This window comes from Fundulus heteroclitus, chromosome 20 (genome assembly GCF_011125445.2).
Source record: "Fundulus heteroclitus isolate FHET01 chromosome 20, MU-UCD_Fhet_4.1, whole genome shotgun sequence".
In the NCBI taxonomy this organism is placed as follows: domain Eukaryota; kingdom Metazoa; phylum Chordata; class Actinopteri; order Cyprinodontiformes; family Fundulidae; genus Fundulus; species Fundulus heteroclitus.
The window spans coordinates 23,832,173-23,845,572 of record NC_046380.1 but is presented as its reverse complement, the minus strand read 5'-3'; the positions used below and the strand labels follow the sequence as shown (position 1 = coordinate 23,845,572).

Genomic DNA, 13,400 nt, shown 5'->3' with positions numbered 1-13,400 from the left:
TGCTTTTCCCTGCTATAAAAGACCCTGGGGGAGCAGCGGGGTGCTTTCGCAGAGTTGTCCTGCAGAAAGGAGCTCGAACTCGGTCAAGCATAATCCTCCCTCCGCTGACCAAGCAGCCCGCTTCCTGTATAAGCACGCAATCAAAGCCATACAAATAGAACCACTGCGGTTAAAAATCTATAAATTATCAATGTGTTCTGTTCACTTCCCCCACGGATGAGGCAACTAATCTAAAATAAAGCTTTACATGTTGACTCTATGTCCCCCGGGCATATAGTACAGAGGTGTTCTTTGGGAGCTCTGCCCACTCTGCAGAGGCTTTAACTGGGGAAACGTCTAAAGCTGCTCCCCTGGTTCAGCCGGTGATTAAGCCCAAAAATCAAACCACTAAAAAATCACTTTACTCCGGTTAAACATCAGTTTTATGAACGTGTTCTTGCATTAACACGGTAAAAGATCTGAAATTTTTACTTAGAGGATGAAAACTGCCGGAGAGAGCAGCGGTATGGTTTGGCATTTCTAGGCTGGTCAAATCACTAAAGCGAGCAAAAGTAATCTGAGCGGGGGGGAGACGAGTAGGCCGTGCGAAAACGGGCGGGCCACTGGAAGTGCGCCTAAAGGTACCAAAAGCTGGTTCAATGACCTTTATGTTGATGTGCTAGATTGGCCAGCAAACTGGCCTGACCCGAACCCCACAGAGGATCTAAGGAGCATTGTCAAAAGCAGTGCCGTCCAAAGTCAGTCCTCAAGGGGCCTGCAGTGTCCTGCATATTTTAGGTTCAACACAACTGAATCTAATTAGTGCTTAATCAGGAGTCCTCTGCAGACCTTGTTCACGGACTGAGAAGGTACAACATGAATTTAAATTAGATGTGTCGGAGCAGGCAAAGATCTAAAACAGGCAGGAGACCAGCCCTCGAGGACTGGAGCTGGACAATCCTAATCAGAAGGAAGATGAGAGACAGCCGACCCAACGAGGTAGATGACCCGAAGGCTGCTATCAAAGCAACCTGAGAGTCCATTACACCTCAGAAAACCCCCAGGCTGGTCCACTCCATGCCACGCCACATTGATGCAGCAATTCATTAATTAAATATTCATACAAATAGAAGGCAGAGACAAATATTGAGTGCAAGTACTGCGGAGGTCATAGACACACATAATAATTCCCCTTTTTTATCTGTCTTTTTGAATTTTCAATTTCCTTGAGAAAGTGAATTTTGGACTTTAATTAGCTGGAAGTCATAATAGTTCATAGATAATAAACACTTGAAATATATCACTCTGGGTGAAATAAATCTATATGAGCTTAACATTTTGAACAGAAGTAATAAAATACATTAACTATCTGATGATATTCTCATCGATTAAACCTGCATTGCGTTGAACCTGTATATTTCACTCATGCATGCTGCATTTATCCAGGCCAGTTTTCGTTTCCCTGTCTTAGTAGCTAACCTTTTCTCCTTTGGGTCCATCAGCTCCACAAGCCCCCTTGGGTCCGCGGTCGCCCTGGAAACACAAGAGATCATCACAGACATATGAAAAGGCATGTGAGTCTTTAAGTGGGGGAAAAATGCACCACAGCAGCTGTGCAGAGAGCCCATCTGGGTGGACTTTTCTTTTGCCGATCACTTAGGTTATTCAGAATGGACTTCTACAAGCATTGGACATAAACAGGCTTCGGCAGCAAGTTTCCAGTGACGGCAGGTAGGATAAAGAGCTGGAGGAAGTTATTTTACAGGTAATGTGTGTTCAGACAGTCAAGACACGACGAAAGAAGGATAAGAAGCGGCTGTGGAAAGCTCAGGGAGAAACATTATTATATTCAGCAGGGTTATGGTGAACCAGACAGATGAGGCAATTGTTTGTATTTCTGTGACTCACGGGGATTATCCTTTTAAAACTACATAGTAAAGTAGCAGCGACAACAGAGTTTGTAGCAGTGGTAGTAATAAGCACAGTACCCCATGAAAGACATCTTCTGCTTCTGCTTAGATGGCTGCAAATAATGCCTACGGAGGTAAAACAAATCTGCAGCATCTTTGAGTCACTAAGTTGCCATAACAACCATTAGATGATTTGTACAAGACCACTGAGCATTTGGGACAATTTTCTTTCTGCAACAAACACCTCTGGTAGGTTTGTCTTAAACCCAAGAATTGAGATGTGGATAAGAAACTCATGCAAACTTCTTAGCACAGTGGAAGGTATGTGATGCTGTGGGAGCGTTTCTTTCCAAAGGCCCTGGGAAAACTGTGCAAAGCATAATCATTGTCTTCAAATATCAGGAGTTTTTTTTTTTTTTTTTTCAAACCTGGTGGATTGTAAGAGGAAACTAAAACATTGTGTAATTAGCTCTTTTGGCATAGCAAGGATCTAAGACACATGGCCAAATCTGCAGCAGCACCTGGAGGGAAAAGTGATATCTGGCATGCCAGTTTCATTAAATGCCCTCCAGAAGCCCTGAATGTCATATTCTGGTTTTATTGACAACATTTTTTTTTTCTTTAAGGAAACAAATGTATACATATATAAAATGTCACAGGTAAAAATAATTAAAATCACCTTTCCTTAAAAGACTTTAAACTACTTCAAATGCTTTAAAGTGATACATGACAAAACAAAGGGGTGACATTCTGTGTTTCACAACAATGTTTTTTTTTAATGTAGAGCATTCTTTTCTTTCAAATTTTAATGTATGAAAATCATAGTTTGGCTGATTACATTGAGTCAAAAGCATGTGTACAATAGGTGGCGGTAAGCATCTGCTGTTTGCAACCAAAGAAGAAGAAGCAGAGCGTTGCATTCAGTTAAGTCAGACTGGACGCTGTTAGCCGATCACCCGCTATCACTACTTACTGTGATACTGATAATAGGCTGTGGCTTTCAGGATGCTCAGTCACAACCAAGGCAAAGATTTGGTCATCTGAATGTTTACTGTTTCCTCCAACACACAAACTATGTTAAAACCACATCATAAATATACATTTGTTTTCATAACTGCAAAAAATATGTTGTCAATAAAACCAGAATATGACATTCAGTACCTCTGAAGGACGTTTGATGAAACGTTCATAACTGACATGCCAGTGGCATAAGCCACTTTTTAAAATCGCCACACCAGATACCACTTTTCTCTCCAAATCAACATGCAAACCTGACACAAAATTAGGCTTCTTTCATTGCTATTAAAGTTCTAAAAACCTTAATCCTATCAAAACGTTGTAGGGTGAGCTGAAAAGAAGAGAGTATAGGACAGACCCCAGGACAGTTGAGGATCTGAAGAGACTGTGCAAAGAGGCACAATCATAGATCCCGCTAACTGGTACGTTCCAACTTTTTGAAACTTTATAGGAAAGTAGTGCTGTCATGTTGGCAAAGAGGGATTGCAAATATTAAAACAGAGGTTCCAGTAAACGTGGCAACAGTGATTTTGTAAAAACAATTATATCCTAACTTGAGATGGCTGTGTGATTGCATGCAAGTTTGACGCTTGACAATCCATGACTGCTGAAAGGGGATTCAAACTCTGACCAGAGCGCCTCCAGAGCTAAAGCTCTACTTCAAGATGCGTACCTTCCTGTGGATGGGTTTACTATGTGCATTATGTTGCATTGGTGGGATACAATTTGGATCAATCCTCTGCAGTTGGATAAATTTCTCGCTACTAGCAGGTTGTTGGCAGTCATCCGCCACTCGTGAAAAAAATCCTGCAACGTTGAAACCCCGTGCAGTAAACAGACACCGGTATGCATACCGATTAGTATACCTTAATTCCCCTCAGTCCACTGACACCAACTTCTCCTTTGTCCCCTTTACGTCCCGCCAGGCCGTCTTTTCCAGGTAAACCCTGGCAGAAAAAGTAAAAAAAAGACAAAATTCAGGTGTCAAATCTTTATAGAGGAAATATCTGTATATAAAACACGCACCGATTCCCCAGGTACTCCAGGATCACCTGCCTCTCCCTGCATAGATAGAAAAAAAAAACAATTAGAAAGGTGAAATTCAAGGCATTGTGATGTGGAACATTATTACAAAATGTTGCGAAGACAATACTGGTTGCAGTCAACTCATATTTTCTAAACTGTTTCCCATATTTTAACCCTCAGGACTTCCTCACCTCTCTTTGCGCACCTTGCTCACCTACAAATTTAAATCAAGTGTGGACATAAAGGGATAAAGGGCAGAGGTTGTCCATCCAACTGAACAGAAATCTTAATAGCAAGCAAATTTTAATATATGATACTTATAATTTAAGACCTTGACAAGTATTGCATCTAGACAATATTATGCTCATTGATATAGTGCTTACTGTTATGGGGAGATATGGTGCATCTCTAGTTAAAAACACTGCTTGTGCTTTGGTGCTCTCAGTGATGTGCTAATCGCATTAACTTGAAAGAGTAATTAATAAACTACATCACAATTAATGTCCCTAATTAACTATCTGAAATATTCATTTAGATCACTGTGTTAGTGACGCAAGTCTTCAAAGAGCAGTTGCTAAAAAATATAATAAAGTATAATAATTAGGTTTGATGATCACCCTGCATCTCTGTAACGTGAACTGAGGAGGTTTTGAGTTTGAATTCCCCATGAACTGTTGTGTTGGAGTCCGTCTGAAGCTGAGGGTCTCAGGACTTTAAGATAAAAGATGCACCTTTTGCACATTGATTTGCACATGTTGGGGAGGTCTTAGTTTTGTCCAACTCCAATAAAAAAAATAAAAAAAGATGTCTGAAAACAATCACTTGCCTTCTGTCCACCGGGTCCCCGGGCCCCGGGGAAACCAGTTGATCCTCGGTCTCCAGGTTCTCCCCTTTGACCCTGATAACATGTATGTACACATTGATAATCTGTATCACTTTTCAAATGATACTTTATACTGTAAAACAGCTGCATCGTCTTCCTTTTACTGATGATTGATTTGAGGCACTTAGCTAATCAATAGCTGAACAATCAACAGGCTTTAATGGAGAAGTTTTACACACACCGTGGCTATACATGTCATAATATATATATATATATATATATATATATATATATATATATATATATATATATATATATATATATATATATATATATATATATACATACACACAGATTCAGTGAATCTTAAAAACAAGAATCAGATGAGATGCAAAAGTTTGAATTTGTCATGGATTGTCTTTCATCTATATTGGGTCATGTTGATGAAAACATGCTCAGACTTCTTCAAGCATTCTGACCAAATGTCCCTCAGCAAGTTAAATCTGAACCACATGCATTTTGCAGCCATCAGCAAGTTTCTGGATATTTCAGTACCCTCCTTGTCAGAACGGGGAGGGCTGATTTAAATTGGTCGGTGTTCAGGGACAGACAAGGCTTTTTAGGACGAATCCCCAATATTTCAATGGGGTTGACGTCAGCGTTTTGGAAAGGCTGTTCTAGATGTCTGACTTGTCTGACTCAAAACCAAATTTAACATCTTCATCCTGTTGGAACCCAACTTTGAACAGTTGTAATCATCTGACACTAACTGTCACACTCTGAACAAAGGAAAGGGCTGCTCTGTCTTCTTTAACCCTCAGTCGGTCGAGGCAGATGACCGTTCACACTGAGCCTGGTTCTGCTGGAGGTTTTCCTCCCTGTTAAAGGGGAGTTTTCCTCTCCACTGTCATTACATGCATGCTCAGTATGAGGGATTGCTGCAAAGCCATCAACAATCCAAACAACTGTCCACTGTGGCTTTACGTTTTTTCAGGAGGAGTGAATGCTGCTTGTCAAGACTTGATGATCTACTGGGTTTCCTCATATGAAACTTTTTGACCAATCTGTCTGATTTGATTGAATTTGACTTTGTAAAGGGTGTTGAGATGACATGTATTATGAATTGGCGCTATATAAATTTCATTGAATTAAATTCAAATGTTCAGAAATACCCAGGAACCTCCAAGTCTGCCTTCAGTCTGCCTTGTATAGAAAGCTGCTGTAACACCACTCTCTGCTTGTAGTGAAAGAGATTTTAGATAGCTGTTGACAGAGAGGGTGCAGACAGAGCAATATGCTCCGTTCTAAAATGACACATTTAAGCTTGTCGCATATTTGCAGCTGCCCACACGGACAAGACAGTGAAAGCATTTTGTTATTTCATTTCTGCATTCCCTCTTCTGTGGTAGAATGACACTACAAGCATGCTACACTGTGGCTCGCTTATATTTGCCATCTCCTTCTTGCAAAGATTTTCTGAATCTTTCAGACTATGAGGACATCTTTTGCCCACAGCCCTTCTTCAGGTGGCAGCACAGATCTTGTGTCAGATCTAGTTCTGGATTCGATTGGACCCAAACTTCAATCTTCCTCTCCTGAAGCCATTCTTTTGTTGGTTTTGATGTATGATTTGACTGTGATGGTAAAAAATGTAACCTCTCTTCATCTTCATTTTCCCTGGAGCTGAATGTTTATAGCAGAGCTGTATGGCTCTTCATAGTTTAGTCACCTTCTCCAGAGCGATACATTTGTAAAGCGAGATGCTTTTGATCCTTTGCAAACCACTCAGTAAACTATGGTTTTTAATTAAAATATACAAATTCAGTTTTTTTTTGGAGATTTAAACAGGTATTAGTGGAGATTTATGCATATATTTGCGCCTTTATGTGTAATTTTGACACCGTGTGGAATTAGATAAAATTCAAACTTGTGAACCTAATTCTTTTTTTTAATTGTTAATGTTTAGTAATAATTTCACTATAAATAAATGCATAGTTCTAAAAGCACCAAAACAATATGAGAACTATTCTCTGAGTTAGTCTGTGTAAACCTTTCATCAACATTACTAATTCCTTGTTGATGACTTTACATCAAACACATTCTGGCTGGATTGACCAAGGTAAAATTAAGAAGAGAGTCAGAAAACCAGACTAACCATCTCCAAACTATTTACTTTAAACACCAAACAGTCACTTCATCTCCAGTAAAATTCACCTGCTGTCCCGTTGGACCCTCCTGACCTTTTGTCCCTTTCTCTCCTTGTGTACCTTTGGGTCCTCTGTCACCCTGAGTCAAACAACAGCGATATCCAGTGCTTATTTTCTCTAAGTGCAATTTCTTTCAGACCAATGTGCATTTTCGACATCCACTGACTGTTTCTCCTTTGTTGCCCTTTTCTCCAGGTGGTCCTCCCACCAGCACAGTGTCCCCCTGCAAGCGACAGGACAGATTTTGAAAGTGTTGTTTCGACCCCCACAGAGGAAAAATAACAGTGTTTATCTTCGGTCGTTTTCACACTATGTGATTCTTTCATATCTCAGCTCATCGGTATTCTGTGAATTCATTATTCATCGAGCTTGATGCGAAAGAGAGAGCTCTACCGAATCAGGCGCTGCTGACTATTTTCTATTGATTTCAAATGTATAAATGAAACAAATACGCTTTGCGAGAGAATGAATGGCAGTGGAGCTTATTGCATATTAAAATGCACAAACCTTATCTCCTTTCCCCCCCGGCAGTCCGCTGTCTCCCTGTACAAAAAGAAAAAAAAAAAACAGAGATTAAGTAAAACAATTCAATAGTTTCTATGAATTTAGTTCACTGAATAACATGTATAGAAAACTAAAAATATGGACTAAATGAGGATGATTAAAAATGGGAAAAGAAATGATTAGAAAAAAAATCACCTTTTCTCCTCGAAGACCTCGAATGCCTGGTGGACCCTGATAGGTAAAAAACACACGTACATGTATATTTTCTCAAAGATGACCACTGTATGTCTGTATCTGCCTCTTAAGTTATTATTTCTATTCTGGGTAGACAATACATTACTGGAAATTAAAAGAGAAACAGCTTTGTAAGTCCTTAGAGGGTGCAGTTATTGTAATTTCCTTCTTCGCTAAAACTGCAGCACTAAGAGTACTAAGACTCACAGTGGATGATATGTTTACGGTCCAGAAAACATTCTGTGCCCTTGTGAGAAACGCTCTTCATCTGTATAATCATAAGATTAATGCTTTTTTGCTTCCATTATGCCACCAAAAAGGCTGTTTCATGCTTTCAAAAACACCCTGAAAGAGAATGCTGAAAGCCTTTGAGAAAATACCCCGGTGGTCTGCATAATGCTCCTGAGTGTTACATGAAAACACAAACTTCTGATATTTACCGCTGGTCCTCTCTCCCCATCCAAGCCGGCTCGGCCGTCCTCCCCCTGAGACACAAAAGGCAAACACACCAGAGTTAGTTTTCCATCATCCAAAGGTAAATTTACTCTTCAATGGAAACAGTGTCACAGCCATGTAACCGGCTTTCTTACTCTGAGTCCTGGAGCTCCTCTTTCCCCTCTTAGGCCTGGAACTCCAACCCCAACTTCCCCCTGAAACCAGAAAAATACATTTATACCTTAAATAAGATGTTTTGACATCCATGTGGTTCGACAAAGGTAGTGTGCTTGTCAGCTGAAAAAAAATTACCTTGTCCCCTTTGGCTCCATTGGTACCAGCAGAACCCTAGAATACAATTAATAATGTATTATTGTATTACAATTAGGATTGAATTGGATATATTGTAATTACACCTGAATCTGACAATATAATTAAATTGTTTTGGAATTAATTAGAATTAATTGGACATGTTTGTCTTGTAAGGAGCTTTAAGAAGACATTTGGTTAATTAGTGCTGTATAAATAAACTAAAATGAATTGAACTGAATATAAAATATATATTGACGTTATTAATTTTACTGAGTTAGTGCTATGCAGAGAACTATAAACAAATCAAGCAGAAAAAGTAAGAATCGAATGGATCAACAATATTTCTAAGGAGCTAATAAATCAAAACCATATTTAAAAAAGCAATGAAAAACAGTATATAACTGATAACCACAAATCCAAAAAAAAAAGTGTATCATACTCAGCCAGAACAGTTTTAATACTTTCAATATGTCACAATCATACTGGCATATTTCGCAGTAAGTGGTAGGCTGTTCTGGAGCCTAGTACCATGGCAAACCAGATTGATAATGTGTAGTGCTCTCCATTCTACACATTATCTATCTGGTCTGCTCCCATCAAATCCATTTGGGGAAAGGAGGGACATGCAGCAGAACTTTACAAGCTGATCGGGCAATGCAACACCTAGTGCTAGCCCATCGAAGGTTGGTTTTAGTATCAAATGAAAATGCAAGCAGCGGGTAGACTCTGACAAAACAGATGTGATAGCAGCAGCTACACGTGCGTCCTCCTGTGGTGCCATGTGCGTTTTGGTTCGGCAGTGGGCTCGGAACCCTCTTGCTTTCATTACTGCTGTATGTCCCGCCTGTTTGCTAATGCCCAAATACCGCAAGAATTCAGCTTGCAGTCAAGATTTTGCCTTAGTTTTAATTAATAATTAATGGGATTTGTTTAACTTTTCTAACTTCCTGTAGCAGATAGCTGTGCAGCAGTGTTGATGGCAGCTTGTACATTAACAGGAGGTCCAATGCTGTGTTATTTTAACTACCTTTCTCTATACAAGCACTACTACTAACAATATGTTTAATGTCATTTTATAAAAACACATACTTGTCATTTGCTTTGGCTTTATTTTGAAGATATTTATGTTCAATCAAGGCGCTACATATCAAGCTGCCATCAGAAGAGCAGCTGTATCCCGGACAGTCTGACTTCCCATTTTGAAACTTTCCTGTGATCCTCATAAAAGAGTTCTGCAGTGAGAAAAATGAACTCACGGGCTGTCCTGCAGGTCCAGCAGGACCAGGAGCACCAGTGTCTCCTACACGGCCAGCAAACCCCTGGAGGCCCTAAAATAGAAACATAATTGTTTAAAAAAACATTTTTAACCATGGCACAAATACAAAAAAAATTAAATTCATGCTAATTCTATAAAAGCTCTAGCCACCCTCTCTCCCGGACGTCCAGGAGACCCTGGTTGTCCATTCTCTCCTCTCACACCAGGCAGTCCAGGGTCTCCACCCTTTCCCTGCGGGCCCGGTGGGCCAGCTGGACCAGGAAGCCCTGGATCTCCCTGAAATGCAGAGACATTCTTTTCATCCCGAGGCAGATCTGATAAGCCACACTGACTCTCTGACTATAGAGATAACATCACAGATCTTCCTTTGCTGTAAGTTTACACACAGAACAACTCACTTTCAAACCCGGAGGCCCGATACGGCCCAGTGGACCAGGCTGCCCGACACCCCTCTCTCCCTGCAACACAGGTTTTTGTCATTACTTTTATTGTGAAAGTTCTTTAATTTCAGATAAAATGATAAGATACATGGTAAAAAGATTAACCTTATCTCCTTTAGGCCCTGGTGATCCTGGTGCTCCCTGCAAAAACATTAATAAGTTGACGTAAAAATGACAGAGTCTGGTTTTAGAGTTTAAAATAAAATAGGACAGCAACAAAATAAAAGAAAAGTGACACTTTCATGGCTTTCTTTCACAATTTCTTCCATAATGGTTTTCTTTTTGATGTTCTATTCATAAAGTATTGATTTTTTATGGTTTATGGTTTCTTGACAACAGAATCTCTAACCACTGCAAATAAATTAGTTTGTGGTTGTAAAGAGACAGAACATTTGAAAATGTTCAGGCAGTATAATTACATTTCTAAAGTAACATTATTATGTGCTGACTTGTTAAAAGGAGTGTAAATTACACAGGCCTTTGTCGAGTTTGTAAGAAAAGAAAATGAGCCCTGGGTTGGCATTCAGTTTGAGTGAGCTATTAATCTTGAACAAGGTCTAATAATAACAATAATCTACAGATGTAATTCAATCTCTTTATAAATCAACTCTGGATCTCACTTTCAACCCCTAAAGATTGTGTCTCTAGCTTATGCTGCAAGAGATATTTCTAACCAACGTGGGCTGTTCATAATTTTCTCTATATGGTCCAATTTATAAAAACAACCCAAATAAAAAAAATCTAAATTCATATCACAACAAGCAGTGGAGGCTGATTACTTACATCTTCTCCTTGATCTCCTGGCTCACCAGCTACTCCCTTGTTTGATGACAGGTAACACTTTGTAAAAATGTTGTTATGAGAGCAAAAACAGGGCTGTGCTCGGTAACCATACATACTCTGTCTCCTTTGATGCCAGCAGGACCTTTGTCTCCCTTATTACCCTGAAGGACAGAAGTTTAAACGGGAGACACTTGGAGCTTGATTTTGTGTTTTTGACTGAGAGTGAGCCTGTTGGTCATACTCACCTTCTCTCCAGCCAGGCCTCGCTCCCCAGTCGTCCCTGGTAGTGTTACACCCGGAGGACCCTGCGTCAGACAGGATCAAATAAGTACTGTCAGCTGCAGTGAGCTACTGTTCTCCTTTATTATGAAAAAAAAAACAGCATATAACACAGTATTTGCAACTTTTGTGTGAATGTAAACAGTGACTCACCCTGTCTCCTTTAGGACCAGGAGGTCCGGCTACAGCCTAGAAAAGGGCAGAACAATACAGAAAATAACCATAATTTACTTTGCAGAATAACACCTGTTATTGTTATAAGAAAATACAAAACTAAAAGCCCTGCCATTAGGTGCCTCAACACCCTAATCGATATTCTCTTCAGCTTATACATGTTAAGAGCCTTGGTATTTTGAAGGATATTCAATAAATTCACTCTTTCATGGCTCAATCCCAGCCTTGCACATAGTCACAGAGGTTGGAAATTGACACTTTCTGGTTACTTTACAAGGCTAGTACTTAATAGATTTACTTGTAGGAAAAGATTAATTAAGCAATGCTTTAAAATAATCTTAGACTGTGGAGAACATGCCTATCCACAGTTAAGGCTAAAATTATTAATACTCCTGCTATCTACAGATTCAAATTTCATTTCATTCAACCAAGGAGTTTGTTTCAAATAAAGGAGACACACATAAAGAATTAAGAATCTTTATTGTCATTCTATCACGATAATGGAATTTTGGTGAGACAGCGGCTCAGAAGTCACACAGAGTCACAACAAGACTTAAAGTTCAAATAGTTGGATGCACTGACAACACTTCCTGAGAAGCCTAAAAAGTGCAAAAAGTTTTTAGCAACAGTTATGGAGTCAAAAAAGACAGATAGTCACAGCAAGATGTAAATTACTGTGCAATTGCATGAATGCAAAAGGCAAAACACCCTCTAAGAGTTTGAAAACTGTGGAAATAGTCATTAGCAATTTTTTTAATCTTCAGTTAACTACACATGTACAAATAGACATTTGCATGTAAGAGACCATGTAAATAATTCTCAATCATATGAAGAACCTGTAGATCCCTCAGCGTGTTTGTAAACATGTAAGACTATGAACTGGCTGGTGGTTTGTTTATTTCAGGCAGGGGACGATAGCCTTCACAGCTTTGTGAAAGAAGCTGTTGTTAAGTCTTTGTTTCTGATGGAAGGGGGACACCGTGCTGTACAGCTCCCATACCACCCTATCATGCTGAGACACACGATGCTTTCAATTGCAGCTCTGTAATTTTATGAGCAGCTGAGTAGAAAATCCAGTCCGTTCCAGTTTACTGAGAAAGAAGAGAGGATGTTGGGCCTTTTTCACCAGGTGGGAGGCTCTTTCCAGGAGAGGTCAGAGGAAATGTGAATGCCCACGAACTCCACAAACTCCACAAACTCCACACTCCACCACCTCCTCATGTATGCAGAGAGGAGTGTGTTCAGTCTTCATGGTCTTGTAGATGACTATGAGTCTTGCTGGAGTTCAGGATGAGGTTATTCCTGGAGCACCACTGTATCAGATTGTGGACCTCAAAAACACAAGTTAAAGGAGTACCACATCTGAAAAAAGTAAAATAACTGTTTTATTTTATTTTTTAATAAGGCATTAAATTACTTCTCATATATGAGTTGAACATATTTTGGCATTAAATCAATCAAATTGACCTGTATTTGACATGTTTTTTTTTCTGGTATTTTGATCATTTATCCTTGGGGATGAGCTCCAGTTCTTTGAGGGTGGTAGACCTCCTTACCATTACAGTTTCCTTTTGATCAGATTTAATGTGGGGCTTTGGCTAGGCCACTGCATACTATCACATACGTGTGATATAGTGTGTGTGTGTGTGTGTGTGTGTGTGTGTGTGTGTGTGTGTGTGTGTGTGTGTGTGTGTGTGTGTGTGTGTGTGTGTGTGTGTGTGTCTGTGTCTGTGTGTCTCATGATAGCATTTAGATCCCATAAATTGTTAGGTTAAAGCTCTTTTGACAGCTGAGAAATTACCATGTATCCTTAAGAATAGCCCTCAAGGTCTGACACGTCCTTTTTTCAAATTTGTCATGCACTTCATCTGAAATACTCACAGATAAATGCTCAGTTTCAGTAAGCAATGTTCTTTGAGAGCCAGACCTAGGACCTGGACACAGTTTAGACTGTTGTTTAGTGTTTTTGATGCCAAAGCTCCAATTTTTGTCCATGTTTTA

The 13,400-nt window shown here is 39.6% G+C and overlaps 1 protein-coding gene across 1 annotated transcript in view; it reads right to left on the bottom strand.

Moving 5' to 3' along the window:
- The window catches only part of col7a1 (collagen, type VII, alpha 1), a 98,052-nt gene that overhangs the window by 14,858 nt on the left and 69,794 nt on the right, over nucleotides 1-13,400 (bottom strand). The window contains exons 88-106 of the mRNA XM_036151953.1: nucleotides 11,379-11,414; nucleotides 11,192-11,251; nucleotides 11,063-11,107; nucleotides 10,947-10,982; nucleotides 10,269-10,304; nucleotides 10,122-10,181; nucleotides 9,874-9,999; nucleotides 9,704-9,775; nucleotides 8,448-8,483; nucleotides 8,291-8,350; nucleotides 8,141-8,185; nucleotides 7,662-7,697; nucleotides 7,470-7,505; nucleotides 7,129-7,185; nucleotides 6,970-7,041; nucleotides 4,759-4,830; nucleotides 3,933-3,968; nucleotides 3,773-3,853; nucleotides 1,459-1,512 (exon numbers count right to left, since the gene is read on the bottom strand). Of these exons, the coding sequence (XP_036007846.1) occupies nucleotides 1,459-1,512; nucleotides 3,773-3,853; nucleotides 3,933-3,968; nucleotides 4,759-4,830; nucleotides 6,970-7,041; nucleotides 7,129-7,185; nucleotides 7,470-7,505; nucleotides 7,662-7,697; nucleotides 8,141-8,185; nucleotides 8,291-8,350; nucleotides 8,448-8,483; nucleotides 9,704-9,775; nucleotides 9,874-9,999; nucleotides 10,122-10,181; nucleotides 10,269-10,304; nucleotides 10,947-10,982; nucleotides 11,063-11,107; nucleotides 11,192-11,251; nucleotides 11,379-11,414 (1,056 nt within the window). The remainder of the gene's footprint in view (nucleotides 1-1,458; nucleotides 1,513-3,772; nucleotides 3,854-3,932; nucleotides 3,969-4,758; nucleotides 4,831-6,969; nucleotides 7,042-7,128; nucleotides 7,186-7,469; nucleotides 7,506-7,661; nucleotides 7,698-8,140; nucleotides 8,186-8,290; nucleotides 8,351-8,447; nucleotides 8,484-9,703; nucleotides 9,776-9,873; nucleotides 10,000-10,121; nucleotides 10,182-10,268; nucleotides 10,305-10,946; nucleotides 10,983-11,062; nucleotides 11,108-11,191; nucleotides 11,252-11,378; nucleotides 11,415-13,400) is intronic.